The following is a 25,203-nucleotide window of genomic DNA, read 5'->3' on the forward strand; positions in this document are numbered from 1 at the left end:
CATATGTTTAAAGTTGCTTTTCTACCGTTTGCCATTTCTGACATTCATGTGAATGCATTTCAATACATGGATGTATCATCAGTTATATGAAGTCAGTTTTCCTGTGGTCAGATGATCCTGTTCCAACCCATACAAATTAGACTCTTCTGAAATACCTAGTAGGCCCTGTCTCTGATTGCTGCCCATTGAGGTGGTCTTGAAATGCCACCCTGGCTGAATTTCTTAAACTTATTTGTGTGTAAACGGTTATCTCCAGATGTCCTGCAGAACTTCTCCCTGGAAGACTTTTCTTTGGGTGATAACAGTGTGTGCCACTTTATACGTAATGACAGCATTAAAGGGTGGGAACGGAACGGGCAGGCCACCCCCTGGACTACTGTCTCCTGGGAGCTAGACCCGCTGCCTAGTTTATGCTTAAACATCCTGGTAACTTATATTTTCCTTTTTGTTTCTCCATTTCACTTAATGATTTTCTATGTATTGTTGCAGACATCTCAACAGTGAGCATGCGCTGGACGATAGAAGTACAGCCCAATGTAGAGTACAAATGCAGGTTGTACAGCAGTTAGAGCTACAGGTAAAACCACATTTATTTTTAATATTACCTCAGTATGCCTCCAATTCCAAATTTCTGTAGTGTTCTGTAATGAGTTCCTGTGTACTCATTATTGAATGGAAGGTCCAAAACCTGTCATTGTCCTTTATTTTATTTTATTTTATTTTATTTTATTTTATTTTATTTATTTTATTTTATTTTATTTTTTACCTCTTTGGGCAGGTTCAGCCTCAGTTCACTCCTTGGAACTGCTGCTCAGAGGTTTCCAAATTCTGGGCACCTGTGTGTATGCAGCCAACTCTTCAGCGGCCACTTTGAATGTTTCCATCTCTCTCTCACTTTCCCTCTCTTCTCACTTCTTTGCATTTTCTGGTTATCTGTTGTCAGTGTAAGTCCTTGACGTCGCTCATATGATTAAACTGGAGCTAGGAAGACAAGCTGGGGAGAGAGAGATTGAGAGAATGAATGTGAATGAAGAGAGAAAGAGCGAGCGAGAGACCAAGATGGCAAGGCAGCACACACAAAGCCATGTTTTCCCAAGTCGCAATGGAAGTTATATGTGGGTTTATTTCTCATTTTGCATTGTCCTTTTTTCTCTCCACCACTAAGAATAATTGAGAGTTCACTGTGCACATCTTAAACACACATGCACATAATCAGATATATTAATATAGAATGTATATATCATATATATATTTATATATAGATAATCTAGTATTTAGAAACCATGGCTATGTTGAATGTGCTTTATGACTAGGGAAAATGAAGTTTGCAGGTTTTCCTGGAAATCACAGTGTGAGAGATGGGGAATTTTTTTTAATGTGAGTTGTACTTCCGGGTATAACTTGATAAACTACCATATTTTAACAATAATTCCATTCTTGGTATAATTAATAGAAAATTAGTTTCTAAAAGTAAAAATTGGGTCAGAAATGGAGATTATTAAAATGTACAATTGCAACTGCCTGACCCTGCAACCCCCATTTATGCAGCCAAGTTCCAAAATGCTTTTGAGTGCTTGATGACTCACAGTGGCTTCTTCCTCTGGCTGGTTCAGTGTAGGCAAGAGGTTAGCCGACTAGGGGAAATTAAAACAATGTTGTACATTATATTGTTACCAGCCATCGAAAAGCCTATTTTGTATGCAAGACAGCAATGCTGAGATATATGGAGAGCCCTAGGCTAAGTACAGAAGATAATTACATTTGGAATTTTACTGAGTTAAGTCATTTACAGCTTCAAATAGTTGCAGAGAAAAATCAGCCAAAACACACTTAAACTTTTTGTTGTGACTTTTCAGGATAGAAAGGATTTTTTTAAATTAGTTATCATCTTATATGACAAATTACATTTTTTAGTAGGATTTTTCTCGAAAGTTATTTTTGTTAGCCAGTTAATATTTTTCCATTCAAACTCTGGATATAAACTTATTAGAACAGTAAGATATTTACACAGGAAAAGGGCACATCATAAAATCTCAACATTTTAAAATAAGTCTTTGGAAACATCTTTACATTAACATGTTTATTGAGAAGAAAAAAACAGTAGTAGATGTAACCCACCCCCACAGTTCTTTTATGATTAAGACGCAGCCCTTGACAAACTGGATTCAAAAGAATAAACTGGAAGATCTGGCCTGTAATCACAGCCCTTTGGGAGGCCAAGGAAGGCGGATCACAAGATCAGGAGTTCGAGACCAGCCTGGCCAATATGGTGAAACCCTGTCTCTACTAAAAACAGAAAAATTAGCCAGGTGTGGTGGCGGGCACCTGTAATCCCATCTACTCGGGAGGCTGAGGCAAAAGAATTGCTTGAACCCGGGAGGCAGAGGTTGCAGTGAGCCATGATTGTGCCACTGCACTCCAGCCTGGGCGACAGAGCGAGATTCCGTCTCAAAAATAAAGAAAGAATAAACTAACTTTCTACCTGAATTTGTACGTATTGGTGGTGGTGTTTATAAAGTGATAGAAGCTCCTGCATTTATTTATTTGATAACGTTAAATTTTTAATGATGGGCTAAAATAAATCGTTGACTAGAATTGTCACGGTTTGTCAGGTAGCCGTTCTAGACTACAGATTAGAGTGTTCAGCCATTGTTAATTACTCAAGAAGTGAGCATTTATTTTATGAATTATTCTTCACTCTCCACAAAAAGAGGTTAGGAGAAGGAAAAGATTTAGACCATCATCAATAAATTAAGTCTTTATCTCCTGGCAGCTTTCTTGTTGTTTTTTTGGTAGGTGTGGCCTAGAAGTAGTACAAACATATAAGGATTCTTTGATTATTTATAGATTGCATTTATTTCTAGATTTCCTTTTATCCTTCAGCTATAAATCAAACTGAAGGCAGGTTTTTCAACTTGTGATAGACATCAAAGATGATCTGGCCAGAAGTTAGTATAATGTGGTCGTTCCTCATAATGTTTTTGGGGGGGAGTTTGTTGTAATGGAGGAAGGGACAACAAGCTAATTCTGACGTGTTCTGTTTCTGCAAAGCTTGAGGAATTATCAGAGTGATGACATAGATCTCGTTGAGAGCAGGGGTTAGCAACCCACAGACCTCAGGCCAAATCTCACAAGCTAGGGAATGTTTTTATATTTTAAATGGTTGAGGGAAAAATCTAAAGAAGAACATTATTTCGTGACTGGTAAAAAGTCTAGGAATTCCAATTTCAGTGTTCATACATAAAATTAAATGAGGACACAGCCATACCCATGCCCATTCATTTACTTATTACCTGTTGCCGCTTTTCTCTACAGTAGGGAGAGTCAAGTAATTGAAACTGAATCTACATGGCCTGCAAAGCTGAAATATTTATGATCTGGCTCTTACAGAAGTTTGCCAGGCACCCCTGGTCAAGAGGATCAGAAAAACAATTTGTATTACCGTATTAGCAGCTTGCCCCCTTAGGTTCTGGCTGCCTAAAGCTCTGTTCACCCCCTTTTATCTCTTCCTTTTAGCAAGGGTGTATAAAACCAATCTAGTCTCCTACATGGGTCAGTTTTCCCTACTAGCGTCTTCACAAGGCAAGTGCCTGCCAGTTTTGGAGGTCATGGAAAGCTGGACGAGGGATATTCATTCATTCTTTCATCCACCCATCCATTGGATCATCCCCCCACCCTTTCATTCATCCATCCACTTATCCATTTAGCAAGCATTTTCGAACCTTTCAGATAGCAGGAATCCTGCTGGAGCTACTGCAAAGTACAGTGATTAAAACAGATAAAGCTGCCCTCCAAGTTCTTACAGTCTAGAAGGAAGAATTGACTACAAAATAATTTGCTAGTGAGACTGTCCATTCATTGGACAGTGCTAGCTGACGTTAACAGGTTCTTGAGAACACCAGAAATTTATTCAAAAGAGACTTTCAATGCTAGAAAGGGGCCAGGCCAAAGCAGATTATATCCATTAGTTACCATTTGATCAGATGAAATAGATAAGAAAATGTTAGTAATTTTTAGTATTTAAAGAACCCTTTCCCTGAGACACAGTTAGGAGAAGCCTTAATCAAGGATTCGATTGAGTCTTTGAGTTGCAGACCTACCACATATGGGGGCATTTGGGACATAGTACAGTTATACTCAAAGGAATCTATTCTTTATAGGCTTCCTCTGTCTCTGCAGTTCAGCATTGCTAGGCTTGTGCTGTTCCATTTGCCACTTAATGTACCAGTGTCTAGAAACATACTTTTTAACTTACTTGGCTCCCTGTCATTGTGCCCATAGAACCTGAGTTATTGGGGCAATCAGGTCCCTCCAGCAGCAGGAATACTTTAAAGAGGTGTACTTGTCCTCAAATAGCCTATTTCTGTTTTCTGTTAGCATCGTCCCTCCCTTGTTCTCTCAGCCACAGACTGGTGCGTCACCTCCTTTAGAGGGGATGACCTGCACATTACTGACCCAAGGCCTACTTCATATTTCTTAAAGCATTTATCAGTCCAGGAAAAACTTGAACCTCCAAGTATCTCTCAAAGTGTGTTATAAAATTATCATTGATTAACTTGAATTTGAAAAACATTTGTACCACTTAGCACTACAGGAAAGAGCAGTTAAGTTTTCATCAATTCCCAAAAGGCGACGATCACTGTATTAGAGGAGGAGGAGAAATCACCCCTGCCACTCAGACTTGCAAGACCTCTCTCTGCAGCACGGTACTTAAGTGTTCACTTGTGGTTGAGATAGACCACACATGTGCCCCATCGTAAAAACAAACCCAGTAAGCTCAGATCAAATCTTACCATATACATTGACGGAGGTTCAGGTTGTCTAACCTAGAGGGTCATCATGAAAGGATTCCACAGGAGAATTCAGAGGGCACAGTAGCTGTAGAAGTAACCAAAGCTGGTGAAGGTCACTTAAGCGCTATGTACCTAGACGGCCTTCTTGAATTTAAACCCCAGAAACCTTTTCTCTTACCCCAAATGGAAGGCCCTTGTGTCTCTGATCTGTCAGACAAACCTCCCTAAAGAAAAAGATACAATTTTTCCAAAATAACTACTGTTAGCCATAGGGGATAATGGCTAGAGATGTTCCCCTCCATAGAGCTATCTGTACAATACTACACTTGAATTAAACTGAAAAGCCTTCAAGGCTCTACTGGTGAGATTTCAGGCAGCTGGGCAGAAATAAAGACAATGGGTTATGGAGACTGATTTAGACTGTCTAATCAGCACTGTGCATGAGAGCTGTCCTGTCCCTGTGTATTTAAAATACGACTTGAGGCCGGGCAGGCGCGGTGGCTCACGCCTGTAATCCCAGCACTTTGGAAGGCTGAGGCAGGCAGATCACCTGAGATCAGGAGTTCGAGACCAGCCTGACCAACATGGAAAAACCCCATCTCTATTAAAAATACAGAATTAGCCGGGCACAGTGGCACATGCCTGTAATCCCAGCTACTTGGGAGGCTGAGCAGGAGAATTGCTTGAACCTGGGAGGTGGAGGTTGCCGTGACCTGAGATCGCGCCATTGCACTCCAGCCTGGGCAATAAGAGCGAAACTCCGTCTCAAAAAAAAAAAAAAATCATAAAATATGACTTGATTTACAAAACCAAAGTTTCAATAGAAATATCAATTACAAAAGGCAAGGTACATCTATATTTGTTAAATTTTTGTTGAGAGATATAAAAATATATGGTGAATGTTTTCTTAGCAGTAGAAAGAATGTTTATGTCAGCTTGTTAACAGAGAAGGGTTGGTTAATTCCATTCTCTTGTTACAACCTTCTACTGGTCTCATTTAGAGAAGAGTGAAGAAGACATCTCAGTGGGCCTTCTGAGCCTTTTCAAACATTTCTTACTGCATTTCATTATTCCGAAGACAGTTATAATTTTTAAACATTTTACCAAAGGACCCCAGCTATTACCTGGGGTCTAAAAGTGTAAACCCGGAGAAGTGTATGAGGTCCTTATACTATACACATAGACACCTAACAGTGAGACAAACACCACAAAAATCATTTTTGTCAATGACATACATGGTTTTTTGAAGTCAGGGAATGCAGTAAGATTTCATCTGTTCCTTTTTGACGGATTCTTCTGGAATGATGTACAGACAAGGAGATGAGTTAGCAATGGAGTGGAGAAAATTCCCATAATCAGTATACATAATCTTATATAGGTTATGAAATGTGCAGTCTTCCCTCTACCCCCATCACGACAGATGGACAGAGACACGGGAAGTACAAAGTTTTTGAGGATAAGAACTCCCTACTGAGAAATGCCATGGCCAGGATTATAAGGAAACACTTGAAGCTTCCGCAATATTGGGCACCCACTGTCCACTGGCCATGGGCCTGGGGATGTAAATTCATATGAATCCAGATTACTTGGGTCCTCTTAGGTGGGACATTCATGTGAACTCTTCTAGCCTCTAAGCTAAAGATGAGATGTCACAAAAAGTTGCAGTGGTGGCTGGATTGTAATTCTGTTTGGGGGAATGGGGAAACCATCCGATTTCACAGACAGAAAAAAAAAAAATCTGATAGAATTGACTTCACTTAGGAAGCTGAGACAATGGTGGTACAGATACATATTTCTGACCACATATAGTGGTTTTAACTTGTTCTATGATCATTTGACATTGCTGAACTGCTATATGTTTTCTCTGATGGATGAAGATGTCCTGATGTTTTCATCATGTGTCATAGGGGCAGGTTCAGGACAGGCTTCCTACAACCCCTCAGCCTCTAGGCCCTTTAAAATGAATATTGACAGCAGGCAAGGGAAAAAGGAATCAACCAAACCAAGGTTGATCTGCCTGGCAGGAGATGCGGTGGAGGTGTGTGTGCCTTTTATTCTTTAAAGATTTTGTTCCATTCAGTCACTACTTATCAAGCACCTATTACAGGGAGAGCACCGGATGCAGATAAGTAAGGTGGCGTGGCCTCTTCCTGTAATACACAACCTAGTAGGGTAAAACCAGGATGCCTTTAACTTCCCTGCCAGGCAGAGTTTCTGAAAGCAAGGGGTGAGGGATTGGGGAAGGTGACAGTGGAAAGGGTTGTTGGCAAGGACATTCCAGGCAAAGGGAGCCATGGAAGATGTTGCCTAGATTGTAGGATAAGGAAGAAAGGATAGTGGAAGAATATATTGCTCTTAAAATTCATCTGTCTAACACAAAACAGGGTGACCAGCTGTCCCAGTTTACTTTCTTGGACTGAAGGGATTCCTGAGAGTTGGGATTTTCAGTTTCAAAACTGGAAAAATCCTGGGCAAGCTGGGAGGAGTTGGTCACCCTACTCCACTAGCAGTGGGAGAGAGCTATGGAATGCCCCATCTTCTGCTTGTAATTATTTCATCTGGTTTGCAAACCATTTGACTGGCCAGCTATTGAGCTCCTGCTGTGTGCCAGGGCACTGTCAGAGGTGCCTTCTGTCCCCAATTTCTTGGAGTCCCCACAGTCCCTCTGTGGGTAGACACCACCCTGTTTCCTTGATTCTAAAAGTCACTTTTTTTTTTTTTTGAGACGGAGTCTTGCTGTGTCTCCCAGGCTGGAGTATAATGGCAGGATCTCAGCTCACTGCAACCTCCACCTCCTGGGTTCAAGCAATTCTCCTGACTCAGCCTCCCAAGTAGCTGGGACAGCAGGCATGTGCCACCATGCCCTGCTTGTTTTTGTATTTTTAGTAGAGAAAGGTTTCATCATGTTGGCCAGGATGATCTCAAACTCCTGAGCTCAAGGGATCCACCTGCCTCGGCCTCCCAAAGGGCTGGGATTACAGGCCAGTGTGTCCAGCCAGGAGTCACTTTTTAAAAGGAAAAATATAACTTTTGGAAATTAATGTATGTCTTACATTTAATGAATGTGTTTAATGTAGTGTTTCTTCTTGTTCTTTGAGAAGGTATTACTAAATCCATGGTTATTTTAACTATCACTGGCTTCTTAAGAGTCAAAGAAATAGTTTTCAGGGATCCCTCCAGATAGGGAAACTGAGGTTTAGGAGGTCCGATTAACTTTTTAAAGCCAATGGTGAATAAGGGCAGAGCCTAGGAGGTTAACCCAGCCTTTGTATCCTGTGCTCCTTTTATCGTGGGATCCTGCCTTATGCTTACACCCAGAGGATCATTGTGGCCCTGTTGGGCTCTATGAAGGAACTGGTTTTAAAACCTGGCTTTGGGGGCCATGCCCATGGTAGCAAAGCAAGGCTGGAGTCCGGTGATGCTGGCATCACTCCAATATCTCCCAAATCATCTACACCAAGAATTGTAAGCTCTAAGAAAATGTCAGCAGGGAGAAAAGTGCACAAGTTTCAGTAGCAGAGGGAGACATTAATCCTAACACAAATCAATTACTGTACGAACTTTACATGTGATTACTGTACCATTAGTGGTGCTATTTGTAATCACACCAGCCTCCTAGACTTTAGCAAATTTATTATCTGTAATGTATCCCCCTTTGGCCCTGTCTAACCCTATTCGAGGCAATGCTCAGGACAGTTCCTATACCAGTGGCCTCACAGAGCCTCCTGATACTCCCTGCACAAGCCCTGAGCATGTCAGGGAAGGAGAGGTCCTAACAGCATGGTAGTTCCATCTTGCGACTGCTTTGTAACCGGAGCCGAGAAAAAGAAGAGAGAGAGTCTCTGGGTTTCTCACTTCCACGGCCTTCTGTGAAAACCACGACACTTATTTTTCATAATTTAAAATCCTGCCTTACTCTGGAAGCATTAGAATTCCTAGACTATGACTGAGTATTAGTGTGCGTCTGCTTTAAATGTCAAGAGAGTCTTTAATAATCACATGTAAGGAATGTTAAGATGGTGACAGAGTACAATAAAAGTAGGGAAATTCTTCGATTGGGGTGAAATGAGCCATATATTGGCCACCACCTGAATGTTGTAGTTGGTGTGAAAGAAATCATTTAGAAGTTTTTCACTGGTGCTAAGTTCTGAAGCCATAGTTGGACAAGGTGGGTCAGAAATAACTGGTAAATGCTCAGTTTGGTAGAGTAATTTGAGTTCTGCTCCTTCTTGTCACTGCTTTTTCTCCCCCTTGTTTTTCTTCTTTTCATCCTATGTACTTTAGAGACCTTTAGACATCCAGTGTTACTGGATATGCTCTGCCCAAATCGGGTTAATCTCTTTGGATCATCATTGTATACAAAACTCCTGAGGAAATGTATACAGCCGCTGTTGAAGGCCTTCTCAATCCATGGCAGAGAGTAGTGTCTCCCATTTAACTTCATTATACTTGGACAGTTGGGGTCCTTATTTAAAAATACCTACTTCCAGGTCTCACCGTTGGAGTGTTGGCTCCAACATGCTTAGGTGAGACCCCAGTCGGTTAACTTGGAGATCATCATTGTATGGGATAATCTGAACTCATCCATTCATTTAGGTGCCTCTTAAAACTCCATGTGCCCCGCTTCCATGGAGACTCTTTGAAAAGACACTTTCTTTTCGTAATTTAAAATCCCGTCTAACTCTGGGAGCAGTAGTTCAGCATGAGAGCGGGGAGGTAGACTATGACCTATGATTTGAGTTACTGTCCCAGGTGATTCTTAGAATCACACTAGTGTGGGAAACTCAGACTAAGCATCATATAACTGGGACCCTAGTCTTATTTCTGCCCTTTCCCAGTTCCCTGACCTCAGATATGTTTACCTTGCAAACCTCAGTTTCCCCAGTTATAAAACAGAATAGGGCTAAGGGACTTGAAATAACCACAGTAGCCTTTACCTCTGTTAAATCAAAGGAGTGTCTTGGCCCTTTCTTCTCATCTGTCCTCAAGAAGTCTAGCATTTTTACACATACAAAGCCCTTCATTTATTTCAGCAGTTTTGTTTCTCATGAGTAAGAACTGCCAAATTGGCCTTAAAATGATTAGTCCTCCTGACAACATAGAAAATGGTGATGTTAAATGAACCCCAAACCATGTTCCCTTTTCTCTGCTAAAATAATGAGTTTAATCTTAGTTTGTATCTTTGAGGATGTTGAATGGAACTCCTAGCCTTTGGCAGTTATCAGTTGGCTCGGGTGCAATACACAAATTCTGATCTTTCACAGCCCAGACTATCTCAAACCTAATTTGAGGCCATGGCTTATAGAAGAGCAGATGACCTGTTTCAGCCAAAGGGTAGAAAAATCTTTCAGCCCAAGATGAGGGGAAGCTACACTAAGAACGTGAGACAAATTGATAAGAAGTGGGTGAAACCCCGTCTCTACTAAAAATACAAAAACTAGCTGGGTGAGGTGGCGGGCGCCTGTAGTCTCAGCTACTCGGGAGGCTGAGGCAGGAGAATGGCGTAAACCCGGGAGGCGGAGCTTGCAGTGAGCTGAGATCCGGCCACTGCACTCCAGTCCGGGCTACAGAGCAAGACTCCGCCTCAAAAAAAAAAAAAAAAAAAAAAAAAAAAGAAGTGGGCTTCATCTTTCCTTCGCTTTCTGTTCCATTCTTTAAACGATCAAAATTATTTCTCTTCCCAGTTAGCCCAGCTGCAAACTCCACTGAACCCCTGTTAAGCAGATTCAGATTTCAAACATATCCTCAGCCAGGACAAGTCTAGATACACTGGATCGATTTCACTTTTCTTTTTTAAAAAAATGAGAAAATTGTTGAGCATTCGTGAAGCACTAGTCATTTTGCTAAGCTTATTATGTGCAAGAACTCTTCTGATCTTCAGAACACCCCTTCAGAGTTCAGAGATGATCATTCCATATTTAGAAGGAGAAACTAGGTAATTAAAAAGGTTACATAATGTGTTGAGTCACTGAGCCAGGATTTGAACACAGCACGGCGTGATTGTTTTGTCCACATCCTTAACCGTTTTCACCCTGCCATAGTTCCACGGAACGGTTGAACAAACTCAATAGATTAAAATGACCCCTGCACAAACAGCTCCCTCTAATGTTTAGGCCATTGTCATTCCATTTATGCTAGATACTCATTCCATACCCACTGGGAAAGTTTTTTAGAGAGTAATTCTGTTCTGATATTTCAACACAAATTTTCTTTTTAATTTGTCAACCAAATTTTAGTGGGCCTTTGGATTGAATGTCTCAACCTCCTTTTCTTTGCTTTTCATGGAATTCATAGTTTAAGAGGAAATGCTGGAATATACTTGTTAATATTAAATGTTTGGCCAAACCTCATATTTTAATAATGAAAGGATGCCGTGAAAATTGATGGGGATAGTGAGCCCATGGGATGATGGCATAAAAAGTAATAAAGAATGTGAAAGCTCTTGGAAGGAGCAGTTAGTATTACAAATGCAAGACAGACATTGTAGACAGGATGTGGTTTCAATAGGTGTGAATGTTTAGCCTTTTTGCCTAAAAAAAGGAAAAACTGAATTTGGCGGGTTTCTGTAATTGTTAAAACAGTTTGTGTTAGAGCTATAATTGATTTAAAGTCTTAAACTCATTCAAGAATATGATACTACACATTAGTTTGCACTAACCAAACAAAACCAAAAAGTTAGATTTTTGCCTTTTTCTGTAACCTTGTCCATCTTTTAGAAAAGCAGAACTAGGGTGGTACCATTGAGGTTCCTGGAGAACTCTCAGAATTGGTGATGAATTCTAAGCAGTGTGCTCATGGAAAAATATGAAAATGTTTCCGATGGCAATTACCTCCAGGGTTTGTGAAAGTGGCCGTGTATACAAATTCTAGGTATATGTTTGCAATGTAGTGTTGCTACCTTTGGCTGACCAGTAAAAGATCAGCTTGGTAGACCTTTGGACAGAAATATGGAGGAGATGTTTCCTTTAAATGCTCGGGATTTGGATTTTCCTTGTACCACACTTAGTCTTTATAATTGCTACATCAACACTGTTTACCCCCAAATTAAGTCACAGTTAATATTCAGCAGACTTCAGTAAATATCACCTCTCACCCTTTAATTTGTATTGTTCAGCATGACAGACTACTTCTTCTTTTTAAGAAAAATACAGTTGATTTCTGCCCTTTGACAACTTTAAATTCCTTCTGCCCTTTGATAACTTTAAAACAAAACATTTCTTAAAAAGTCTGAGTATTTGACATCAAAAAGCTTAGGATACTTACATTTAAAAAAATGAATAATAATGGCAGAAAAATAGCATTCCCAACATTTTAATTGTTCTAAGCCTCTTTGGAAAACTAAATTCCTTTAGCATTATGTGTTCAGAGAATCTTTTAGTTTGGCTGTTCAATAACTTACTAAAGAACAGAGGAGGAATAGCATCAAGTGGCTCCTAATATGGTATCATTTTCATTTCCTGTTTGTTGAAAGATAAATGCTAACACTGTACGGCTTTTTTTTTTTTTTCTTTCTTTCTTTCTCTCTTAATTTATTCCTCCCTGAACCACAAGGGAATAAAAAGAAAAAAAAAAAAAATCAAATGTGATATGGCTTGAGACTGAGTCATCCAGTAGGGATAAGCTGAAAGCTTTTTCCCTTCTCCCTTTTGTGCCCTTTCCCTTTTCTCTGTCTTTCCACAATCCCCGACCCCCGTCCGACCCCTTCTTCCTTAGAAAATAACTGTATTGAAATAGATAAGGTGCATTTGTTTTTTTATTTGGGAATAATTTTAGACTTTAAAAAACTGTTGATTTTTAAAGGATTTAAGGTTAATTATGTGACAGAACTAATGAGTCCCTCCTTAATTCTAAGGCATTATTTTGGACAAATGATCTACCAAAGTATTGAAATTAAACTGTATTCTCTCCCTCTTCTCTCTCTCTCTCTCTCTCTCTCATATTAATCTCTTCTCCATTTTCCCTAAATGCCACAGCTGTTCTCTTAACTATCCCTTTATCTTTAGGGGATATATTTCCCACTTCTTTTACAGAAGTAATCGTTATGTGTCCCCTATGCCCAAATGTCTTGAACTATTGAAAATATGGAGTTAAAGCAGTCCAAGCAAAGCATAAAGGATGTAGCTTCCAATAAGTAGTATTTCAGTGCCTACTGTGTATATCCAATTAGAAACTTGTGTGACTTCAGAAGATCGTTTTTTATGGAATAAGGACACTTAAATTATTAAGATGAGACTAGCACATAGCAGGTACTCAAATCTTGAGTAAATGAATGAGCAAGCTTATTCTATGCTCATTTGAAAATGGGAACCTATCATCCCTTGGAGCCTGCTCCTGGCCTGCTAATATCACTTGCCAGCACTGTCTTAATCTATGCCTACCTGTTAAGAAAGATGAAGCTAATTTTGCATAAATGTATCCATCTGTCTAGGAGTTTTTCCACAACCACAACAGATGAATTTATGGGTTTTAGCTACCTAGCTCGTTTTCCCTTGGCTTTTCTCAGGAATAAGGTTGGTTAATAGGCATGATTCACATTTGTTTTTAGCTGTCTGTGTTCCATGGGACTGCGTGGTGCCAGCAGGTCTAGAACTTCCCAGTTAAAGTCTAATGCATCTAGTGTTGAGAAATCGCACACCAGCACCTCCGGTTACTTAGAGTTTGGCAGTGGTCATGTAGCTTTTAGAAACAAACAATGAAAATGATTTTATCACGTGCTATGGTGCCATAGCGTAATTTGTAATATGTATCATTTTTGGTGTTAAAAGAGTCATGCATCTTTACTCAGAGAAATAACAAAGCATTTTCTTCCTACCAGCTTGCGAAAGACAAAGAGCGCCTGCAAGCCATGATGACCCACCTGCATGTGAAGTCTACAGAACCCAAAGCCGCCCCTCAGCCCGTAAGTACTGATCCCCACCAAGGGGAAAATAACAAAATGTACAGTATTCCTTTTCTACTTCCCCACCCCCAACGTAGGAAGGAGGGACCAGCCTACTTTGGTAGAGCTTTGAGTTTTGAAGGCATTAGATTCATGTGACTGTTTCTGGTTACCCTTTATGATGAAGGTTGTATGCTAGGCATTTGGGGAGATACAGGATGATTCAGACATGGTCCTTGCCCATAAGACCCAAGCACCCAGCTCTTCTTTAAGGGCAGAATGATTGGTGCCCAGGCAAGGTACTGAAATACATTATCAGAGCTCCCTGGAAAAAGAAAATCTTTCTGAATGGTAGGAACACAGAGAAGACAGCTAAACCATGACAGCAAAGGAAAGGGCATTTCAGCTCAGGTAAGCTGAGAGACAGTGGTGTTTAGGGAAAAGAGCAGGGACTAGTCCAGTCTAACTCTAACGGAGGAAAGACATAGGAAACCTACTATTGGAATAGTCAGAGGCTAAATTATGAAGAGGCTCTAGTGGTTACTGAGGAGTTTGAAATGAAAATTATTCCTTCACAGTTAGGAGACCAAACACAGTACACTGAAATTACATTTGATTGGTAAGAATCTCCTCTTTCTTGCCTTGTTCCCTTTTACTGGACCTTGAAGGGTGTCATCCCAGCACAGGCTGTTAATATCGAAGCAGAAGGATCGTGTTTGAACCTAAAACTTTGTCTTGGACCTCTTGTAATAAATCGATCTCTTGAATGGTCGTATTTCTCTTACATTTCCAAAGTTCTCCTAGTAGCTTTAACTGATTATTCAAAATGGAGACAGTGCTTTGCTTCTTGATTTTAAGATTTGTAAAATTTAAAGGTACACTGCCTTTATTTGATTTTGCTTGGAGTCACTGTGTGAAAATTAATTGAGCGTTGACAATCTATAGTTAGTACCAGCAATTTTAATCAATATGCAATGATGCAGCGTAATGGCAAAGTATTGGTTTATCTGTTTTGACTGATTTTTTTCTATAAATAAAGCAAACATACACCCATATATGTATGATTTATGGTGATAGAAATAAAACGGAGTCAGACTATTAACCCAGCAAATATGGTAGCCTGCCAAGATGCAGTTGGCAGGCAAAATTAATGTCTGAAACAGAACACATTACTGAGATATAGGACATAAAATCATTAAACACTTCGTGCATCCATTTTTACTAGGAAGGAGTCCTTAGTTTCCATGTATTTTACAGTAAATGGCTGTAGGACTGGATGTGTAGGCTACCAAAAACAAGGAAAAAAAAGAACCAGCTCATTCAGTGTTGTGGCATCAGTAGTCAACTGTGCTGTTTCTAACAGCCCCTCCTTCTAAGGAGGATATTGGAAAGATCTTGAACCCAGCTAAGCAAATTGATGAGCCTCTGAGACGACTTGGCTGACGTTATCTCGAAGAAGTGTAGCTGACTGCACAGGTCATTCACTGCCTGGGAACTTTCTGAAAGTCTTAAGATGGCTTTAATGAAATGGTTTTCCCAGACTGAAGGGTTCGAGTCTTTGCACCTAGCAACAAGAATGAGATTATCTCTATCTTCTTCCACGGATCAAAAACAGTGATAGGATAATGGTTGGACCCAGCACCCAAGGTGTGGATCTTGGGGCTCCTTGGGAAGAGGAAGGTTACAATTAAAGGAACTACAAAACCCCGTAGGGCACTTGGCGAGTGACTGGGCTGGGTGTTGGCAGAGAGGACCATGTATGTAAGCCCCCGTGGGCCACAAAAGGACCACTGGATTCTTCATGTAGGACCAGTGTTAAGCAGCTGGTAAACAGGGACAAGCATGGGGCGGGTGGGGGGAGGTGAACAGGGATGGAAGGTTTGTCTTGATTAGTATTAAAAAAAAATGTTTTACATTCTAGAAAATTATAACTTTGAAGGGGACCTCCTACTAAATTTATTTTTAACTGCTCTATTGAAAATTCTCTACCACTAGTCAACATTATCTCTTAGTAGCTCAGCACAGTATTTCTTTATTAAAAGAAATAGGCACGAATATTTTTGACTGAAAAATTAATAGCTTTTGAATTCACACACAGCAGGTTTTCTTTTGCAAAGAAGTCCAATATCGCTGCACAGCACTTCTATAACCATTTATTTAGAGTCCAAGTCAAACCTTTGACAGCTAGAGCAGTGCTACAAGCCAATATAAAGAACTCCAAGATGTAAACCAACAATAGGCCGTCTGTGTGAGGTTTGCCATTGTCAAATACATAGATTGTTTGGATTAGTTTATGTAAATGTACTGTTGTATTACCCTTTGAAAAAAAAAAGATCACATTTGTGTATGAAAAGTGGTTCCCTTCACAGGCAGCATTATAAATTCCTTATCCTTTAACTTACATGTAAGAAGTAAAAATTGGTGCCTGACAAGCAGATATTGTGTGACACTCTGTTGTCGGAGTGAACCTGCCTTCTTTTCATTTATTGGAAAATAGAAAATTTTATTACAGATACCATCTTATAAATCAGGAATTATTAAAATATGTATAGGTGAGGCATTGGGAAATTAATTATAAAAGGTAGACGTGTAATGTTTTGCATAAATTTTCACTTCTTTGCCAAAAAGAGAAAAAAAAAAAGGCGCACACATACAGCAAACCCTTGATGCTTTCAACTTTAAGGGCCCAGAGCTTTCTGGTGACTAATTCTCACGTGCAAAATATTCTCTGCAGTCTGTAATTAATTTATTCCACCCTAAATAATAGAATGCGTGGTGTTTGTTTGAATGAGTATCCTTCTAGAATCTTTGATTTGAAACAAGCAGTCACCAGGATTCAAATCTAATCATAGATGGGGACTTTGATTTTACAACCTTGCCAGTAAGTTCATGAAGCTTTTTCTTTTTTCCATTTCTTTGTAAAAGAAACCTCGTGTTTATTTTAAAATTCTTAGTCACTAAGTGATAGAATGCTTTGCTGTAAATGTTGCTTTTCACTAAATGCCATTTGGGTGTTAAGTGTCATTTGCTGTATCCAATCATCCAACCAGTCCTCATTTCTTTGCATCAAAGAAACTGCTAAAATGTTCTTAGATTGTTTTTACATCCGCTCATAGACGCATTTTCTGGATCCTACTGTGGGACTCATCAGATTTGGATAGTTAGAGGATATGCTCATCTTGGGAAGATGCCCAAGTTTTTAGACATGGTTCTGAGGAAGAAAGCTTATGGGTGAACTGGGACAGGAGCTCAGGGGCTTCCCATCCCTCAGACTCCTTCAACAGCCTTTCTTCTTGCTTGCTGTCATGTCTCTTTAAACCTAAGTAAAACCTTCCTTTCAGAACAAAACCAAAGACTCAAGGTGCAGGTTGGTTATGGAAAGGGAATTCCTACATTTGAAATCAAACTATTCCATCAACAAATATGTCTTGAGTATGTGACATACTGAACAGAGTCGTCAGTCGCATGAGCGAGGCCCATCCCTGCCGTGGAGGTGTTTGGAGCCTGGTAAAAGAAATAACAAATAACTATATACATACTCACACAGTCTCACTTTCCGTAAATTGCACTACCTGTAAGTAGAACAGTTGACCCAGAATGATAAAGTCAGGGGAGACTTCTGGTAGAAATGATGTCTAAGCTGAAACCTAAAAGATGAGCAGGAAGAAATGGTAAGAGGTCAGCCTCGTGAACCTTTCCTTAGGTTAAGAGTGGGTGCACAAATCGGTCCCTCTGATTGGTGAGGATCAGTGTAGAGGAAGGAAAGGAATAACCAACATCAGTTACGACAAGCTTTTCAAAGTTTTAATTTTATTAAGACTGGACACTGCGTGGACATATGTAGTATGTGTAAGTTGACCAGAGCAGCCCTAAGTTCCAGCTATCAGGTAGAGCAGAAAAGCAGTTCTTATATTTAGAATGGCCACATTTCTTGTTATTTAAGTTTTCAAAGATTCTATTCTTTTCTATGGAAAGAGAAGCAAAAAACAACAGTAAACTGCCCTAATGAAAATGATTGATATTCTTTTGTTCCAAACTCAGTAAACATTCTCAAAGTAAACACCCAGATGTATTGCTTGGAGGTTAATTTCTCCATGCTTACTCTGTGGAGAATTTGCCAGGATACTTCATTTGGGGGAGGGAGTGAAAAACTAAGAGGACAAAACAAAAACAACAAAAAGAAACATGTCTGTGGTATGATGACTTTATTAAATTGCTACGAATTTCTTAAAAAGACTTTTCACTCTCTGTCATTATGTCAGGAAAACACTGTAAATCATATTTTATAATACTGAGTACATGAGAGGTACGCTTTGCTTTAGGGTATTCCTGCACATCAGAGAACAACTTCTGCTTCTGGAGAAACCACATTCTTTTAGATTTGGTGGGCACGTAATTATAGTGTAGGTGGTATATCCTTCTTGACGAAAATCTTATGAAGCACTTACAGGAACTTGGATATTTGGAATGAAATACAGTATTAGATTTTCATTTTTACAGATTTTCTTTTCCTCTAACCATAGCCATTAAGACTGTTTTGAAAGAGTTTTTAGCTCCTATAAAAACAGAGTGCCCCCCGAAAAAAAAAAGGGTCTTTTAACTCTTCAAGGATCATTTGGGCTGCCTGAGTCCTTGCTTTAGAGTTGGAGAAATAATATTAAGCAGTCATAAAAAGGGATTCTTAGGCACAACACACAAAAGCTGTTTTATATACTGTTTTTCATTAAGTGCCCCCCCCCCAACCTTTCAACTAGAATGTTTTTGTTTTTGCTTTTAGTATCCTTGCCAATACCACCACCTTCTAAGTCATTACCTTCCACGAGCACGCGTCTCTAAAACAGGGCCAGGCTGAGATAGGAAAGCAAAGGCTTGTAACAAAGGCCTTCAGCTGCCACCCACTGTCCTGCCCTCCACACAGCCTGGTAACGTCCCTCCAGCCTCAGAAAGGCCGTCTCTGAACTCAGTGATTCATGCCCAGAAATGACACCGCCACGCAGTTAAAGCAGGACTTGAGCTGGCTCAGGCCAGTAAAACCAAGAGCAGAAAAACAAGTTCTGTGAGCCCGAAAGTCCCTACTACGCAGTTGTGTCCCTTGGTGTTTGGGTTTCAGGTTTGTCTTTTGTTCTCAGAATCTGTTTTCATGTGAGGCAAGAGCACAAACAAAAATAAAAATGAGTTCTTATGGGAATACTTACAAGTCTGTTTCTGTCAGGGGTTTACATCAGCAGTTTATTTTTTTAATGTGAGTGACTCATCATCTTTAAACAGGAGGGGAGATTACTGTTAAAAACTAAAGATTAATTTAAAAAAAAAAAAAAAAGACTAAGCAGAATAGTGGGTAGCCGACCAAGTTTGAATAGTTTCGATGGCTAAAAGAAAAGCTGATGCCTGAGATACAAATAAATATAAAAAATAAAACCCTACCAGCAATTTTAAATGACATAAGAATTTAACTTTTGGCCAGAGTTTCAAAGAGATTATCTTTGCTGAAATCATCACATGATGGAAACTTGCCATGTAGAACATATCAGAGTTACTGACTCTTCTAAACATAGCAACTTCTTTTAAATAGAAAATGAACACAATAAGAAAAATAGGCTTTCCATCAGGAAAAGAAACCCTCCCAGTCCGTTCCCTTCCTGCTCCATGCCCCAGAAAAAATTATCTTTTAAAACCTTAACTGCAATCAGAAACACAAAGCACATATGCTTTCATTTCTAATTGATGATTACATTAAGATTTAATAGTTTACAATTAAGATGAATATTTCAAGATTACAGCAAAAACCCACACCATTCCCCATTTGCTCTTCTGTTCTAAGTCTGTAATTAATTTTTTTAGGGGGGCACACTTTTTTCAAAGAGGCCTTAATTAAAAGAGAAGGTTTGGTTTGAACACAGAGCCTGTTTTGAATCTTTCTTCTCCATTCTCTCTCTCTCTCTCTCTCAACTTTCCCTTTCGAAGATGGTTTCTCCTCAAGACAAGCATGTGATCATCAAACAGAAGTTTAAAAGTTGAGATTAACTTCTATACTAGTTGACAAGGTTGACATTTCATTAACTTGTTGGTTCAGTCTTCAAGTGATTTTCTGTGGCAAAGCACCCTGTGTTTGGAGCGTACAGCTTTTTCTTCTTCCTTCCCTCACAGGCTACAGTCATGTTTAATTTGGAATCTGGGCTCCTTTGGCAAATTAGCAATTAGAACAATTTTGTGGGAATATGTATATGTGTCATTAGTTTTCCTGCAAATTAATAGCAAGGGCAGAGGTCAGGCAGAAATTTTCCACTTGACTGCAGCTCCTCTATTGAGACTTGGCACTTGGTTTTGGAATGGCCACAGCTGCTCTCAGCCACCCTCTTCCTCTAGGAACTGTCTTTTAATTAGTTTACCTCATAGCCATCATTACAAATATTACTGCCTCCCCTCCTCGAAATAAAATTACTGTTTCTACAAAATATTCCAGTGACATCTTGCACCACTGCACATTGATGGTAGGGTCAGTCGAATGCAGCATTTAATCATTAGATCACCTCCATCCGCGTCTCCTAATTAGAGTCCTTACAATACATTTTTATCTGGTAATTAGCTGAGATTGGCTGCTTCCTCTGTGGCTTATTAGAGACAGCCCAGCAGTGGGTGTGAATCACGGTGTCATTTGTCAAGCCTGGTAGGCCCCCTCTCTGCCCTCTTCTGGCTCAATGTTTATTCCCACTTGCTAATGTTCAAAAGCCTCCAGAAAATTCTACCTTCATCTCTTCCTTTGTGGATTGTGCTAACTTGGAGGGATTTTATTTTTCGCTGTTGACTCTTTTTTGGTAGAGAGAGTCCTACTGGTGAGATCTTGGTGGAAGCTACAAGACTCACATCCTTTTGGCATTTGATGACATTTTACTGTGGGATTTGTCTATTCTTCTTAGCTGTGAACACCCAAAAAGATGGGCTTGCACTTAATGAATGAGTTTTGATTTCTGACAATGAAACTGGAACTCAGTTAACTTGGTGATCTTCCTCCCAAAACTGGAAGGGAGCATGCATGCAGGACATTTGTGTCTGTAATTTTCATTGCATTACTTTAAGAAGGCCACAGTGTTTAGGGAAAAGTTCTTAAACTGAAAAGAGAAGCCAAGAAGTATAGTCAGTCCTCAGAACTGCTTTGTGGTTACTGTGTACCTTTGCCCTTTGACTAACGTATGTGTTTGATGGTAAGCCCTTCAAGGGCAGCAGTTAACTGTTTTATTCCTGTTTTTGTCATTGTAGGACTAACTGCCTTATATTTACTCAGTTACATGTGTTGAATGTCATGCATAAGCAGGGATAAAATGCTCTGCACGGAATCTTTTCCAAAAATGAGCATACAGAGAAATGAAACTGGTTAGTGTTCATGTTTCCCATTAACTAGGCATAAGATGATTATACAAAGGATCTAGAATCGTACAGGTGTTTGGTTTGACTTTGGGTCTGGGTTGAGAATATGGACAAATTATTTAACCTTTCCAAGCCTCAGTTTGCTTATCTGTAAAGTATGAGTAATAACATCTCAGATATTAGTGGTGGTATGAGAATTAAAGGAGACCACACAGTGGCAGGTGGTTTAAAACATGATTTTTACAAATGTTACCCTTGACTTTCCAAAGTGCTCTAAGATGCTTAGGGTTAGCAGCATCTGAATTATAAAAGCTGTATATTTATGAGCGTTCGCCTTTCATGCACTAATTTCCTTGACCCTTATGCTTGGGCTGATGCTTATATGTACTGTTCCTGCACTTGGTCAGTGATTAAGGCCGGAGGTGAAGAAGAGGTCAGCCCCAACTCTTCCCCCCTTGGCTTCTCAGCTCTGCCCCATCCTGCGGCTGCTACTGTGAACTGTTCACACTTAGTTTGCAAATGTGTGTCAGAAAACCCGGTTTCCAGCACTATAGAGAAAAAGCCACTCATGGCATCTGCTCAGCTTGCTGGGGCATTTGTAAGGGCAGCGCCATCTCCATAGCTTGCTCTTCACGGGCATTGTCTGTTGCTCACCGAGTCAACATTCTATGCTGAAAATAAAAAGGAAAGCACAACTCAAAGCTCACAACATTCCGTTTCCAGCGCCATGTTTACATTTTTCCATTAGTATTTCTTCATGATATTTGATCTTTCTTTTCTTCAGATTCATTGCTTTTTTATGAAACTCTCCTCAAACATATTAGAGAAGATTCTCATGGCCCCTCTTTTTTTTTTTTTTTTTAACTGAGTGTGAGTAAAGGTCGAGTCTTCCCAATATATTGGAACTCTCTTTTAATAAGTTCTTTGATTACGATCTCAGAGGAATCTCATTTTTAATACCTTCCACAAATACTGCCTTGTACTTAAGACTGACTGTAGCGTGGTGAATAAGACTTGGTGAAACAGACTTACTATGGTAAGTGATTTGAAATCTGGTTTGAGAAAATGTTACCAAGTAAGCCTACTTTGCTGAAGTTTCTTGGATTTTAGGCTGGGTCTGTGTATCTGAGATAGCATATAAACAGTTATACATACGCCGAAAACAACCAAATTCTTCAGCATTGCCAGACATAAAATAATATTTCTGTTCCAACAAATTTTGGGAAAGGGCTATCCCTTTTAGTATTTGTAAGAATGGTACTTTAAGGTGAAGGTAAGAAAGATAAATTGAAACAGTGCTCATTAATTTTTTTTTTTTTTTTGGAGATAGAGTTTTACTCTGTCACCCAGGCTGGAATGCAGTGGTGTGATCTCAGCTCACTGCAACCTATGCCTCCCAGGCTCAAGCTATCCTCCCACCTCAGCCTCCTAGGTATCTGGGACTACAGGCATGTACCACCACACGTGGTTAATTTGTGTGTGTGTTTTAATAGAGACAGAGTTTCACCATGTTGTCCAGGCTGGTTTCAAACTTCTGGACTCAAGACATCCTCCCACCTCAGCCTCCCAAGGTGCTGGGATTACAGGTGTGAGCCACCGTGCCCAGCCTGTTTTCTTCTCTTCTACTTCAAATAATACTCATTTCCTAACTTGAAGCAGATTATTTCCCATTTTATAGAACATTCAAAACTTGAAGGAAAAAAATCAAAAACCTCAGTTCCAGATCTCCCATATTCTATAAAAGAATGTCACAATAAGGGCCGGGCGTGGTGGCTCAAGCCTGTAATCCCAGCACTTTGGGAGGCCAAGATGGGCGGATCACGAGGTCAGGAGATCGAGACCATCCTGGCTAACACAGTGAAACCCCATCTCTACTAAAAAATACAAAAAACTAGCCGGGCGAGGTGGCGGGCGCCTGTAGTCCCAGCTACTCGGGAGGCTGAGGCAGGAGAATGGCGTAAACCCAGGAGGCGGAGCTTGCAGTGAGCCGAGATCCGGCCACTGCACTCCAGCCTGGGCAACAGAGTGAGACTCCGTCTCAAAAAAAAAAAAAAAAAAGAAAAAGAATGTCACAATAAAAAAAAAAATTAACAGATCCCAAGCCTGTATTTGATAGATTTAATGAAGATTACTCATAATGATTTTAAGATTTATTTTCTGCCAACTGATTGATAAGAAACAAATGACAGCTTGTGGGGTCAGGTCCATTTGTTTAATGTAATAGGCCACACATATTTGCAGGAGTTCTCGTCATCCACGAAGCTGCACAGTGGAGCTCAGTAGGCTCTTCCTGGACTGTCCAGTATGGTAGCTACTAGCCACATGGGGCTCATTCCATTTAAATTTATTAAAGTTTAGTTTTAATAAAAAGCACATAAAAACAGCTCTTGGGTTATGCTAACATATTGCAGAAAGTTCTGCTAGACACTTCAGAGCTACACCAGCGTATCCCAACTGGTGTCACCTAAAATACTCAGCTTCAGGGGCATTGCTAAGGACTTCTGTCCCTCTTTGAGGTTGACGAGGCCTGATAGGCCATTAAAGCCTATAGGTGAGACATCACCATGAAAGAAATGTCTTGACTCAGACTTTCTCAAACTCACCCAAGTAGGCAACCCCTTTTTGAACCCATGTAACAGCCTTTGGAAAAGAGACCCCTGCCAGAGATATCTTACACTGCATCCTAAGTGAATTCACGCAGGACTTACCTTGTGTTTCCATTCATGACAAACATATCTACTTAGAGGAAGAGCGCTGCCCACGCATCCTCTGTGTTACTGCTGCTGGATGTGGTGCCTGGGTTTCTCTGTTTCTCTGAAGGTCTCCTAAGACGTTTTTTTTTGTTTTTTTTTTTTTTCTCACAGTTGAATCTGGTATCAAGTGTCACTCTCTCCAAGTCCGCATCAGAGGCTTCTCCACAGAGCTTACCTCATACTCCAACGACCCCAACCGCCCCCCTGACTCCCGTCACCCAAGGCCCCTCTGTCATCACCACCACCAGCATGCACACGGTGGGACCCATCCGCAGGCGGTACTCAGACAAATACAACGTGCCCATTTCGTCAGGTAGATATCCACGTTTTGCCTCATGTAGAGTTGTAATCTGCAATTCTTGTAGACCAGCCCCTTTTTAAAAAGCGATAATTAATAGGACAATGATTCTTATTCAGCAGATATTGCGCAGAACCAAGAATTTTATAAGAACGCAGAAGTTAGACCACCATTTACATATGCATCTTTAATTAGGCAGGTAAGTAAATAACACAGTATATGAAATTCTATCAGAAGGTATATGTGTATATGGATATATAGATGAAGTAGATTTAAAACCGTTTAGTATGCAAGCATGCTGAAACCTTTTCTATAAGGTTTTTTAAAACTGCAATATATAACATAATTGCTTTTGATTAAGTATTACAATACGATGTGATTATTAGGAAATTCATTTCACACAACAGTGAAAATGAGCCTGTTTAAAGATGGCAAGTCAATTATCACAAGCTACAGTAATCTCTGATCCCTAGAATTAATCTGAGCTCTAAATAATTACTGAGCTTTAATCAGCTAGTGAAATGTTTTGCATTTCTCTTTGATTCTGCTTTATGAATGACTAATAAATTAATATTTCTGTACGGAAACAGAAATAAAAACTCAAAACAATTAGATAATTCCATTTTGAATTTTGCTATTGAACTGTTAAATACAACCATTAATCTTAGATCATTTTGTGAAACCTTTCTCAGGATTTAGCTCTGAATCAGTGATTTTATATTTTCGACAAACTGTAATGACAACTCTGCTGATTTGGTCATAAATTATCTTCTGTTACATTTTGCTTCACAGGCCATTCTCGAATCTCCAGAAAAGCAGCTAACACTAAATGAAATCTATAACTGGTTCACACGAATGTTTGCTTACTTCCGACGCAACGCGGCCACGTGGAAGGTAAGCTTTCTCAGGCCTGTTTATTCTTGGATCTTGACGTTCATAGAACAGTTTGTTGTTGATAAAATGCAGTTGTGCTATAAGGAAGCTACATTTATGTTGTTTTAATACTCTTAAAGTGTCCAATCTCTAGGTGTGTTTGATTGGGAAAATAGTGTCATTGTGGTTGAAATGCTCTTATGGAAGACTCTCATTATACCGGCATCACAGTGTGGAGGGGCC

General features: G+C 39.8%; 1 protein-coding gene across 13 annotated transcripts in view; it reads left to right on the forward strand.

Annotated features, from left to right (window-relative positions):
* The window catches only part of FOXP1 (forkhead box P1), a 631,582-nt gene that overhangs the window by 586,334 nt on the left and 20,045 nt on the right, over positions 1 to 25,203 (forward strand). For 11 of the 13 annotated variants that reach the window (XM_031935180.1, XM_031935179.1, XM_023200106.2 and 8 more), the window contains 5 exons: positions 490 to 577; positions 13,609 to 13,692; positions 23,901 to 24,102; positions 24,207 to 24,286; positions 24,880 to 24,981. In XM_031935180.1, the coding sequence (XP_031791040.1) occupies positions 490 to 577; positions 13,609 to 13,692; positions 23,901 to 24,102; positions 24,207 to 24,286; positions 24,880 to 24,981 (556 nt within the window). The remainder of the gene's footprint in view (positions 1 to 489; positions 578 to 13,608; positions 13,693 to 23,900; positions 24,103 to 24,206; positions 24,287 to 24,879; positions 24,982 to 25,203) is intronic. The other 2 variants (XM_023200113.1, XM_023200085.1) reach the window with 1 other exon arrangement.

Source organism: Piliocolobus tephrosceles, chromosome 2 (assembly GCF_002776525.5).
Source record: "Piliocolobus tephrosceles isolate RC106 chromosome 2, ASM277652v3, whole genome shotgun sequence".
NCBI classification, from domain to species: domain Eukaryota; kingdom Metazoa; phylum Chordata; class Mammalia; order Primates; family Cercopithecidae; genus Piliocolobus; species Piliocolobus tephrosceles.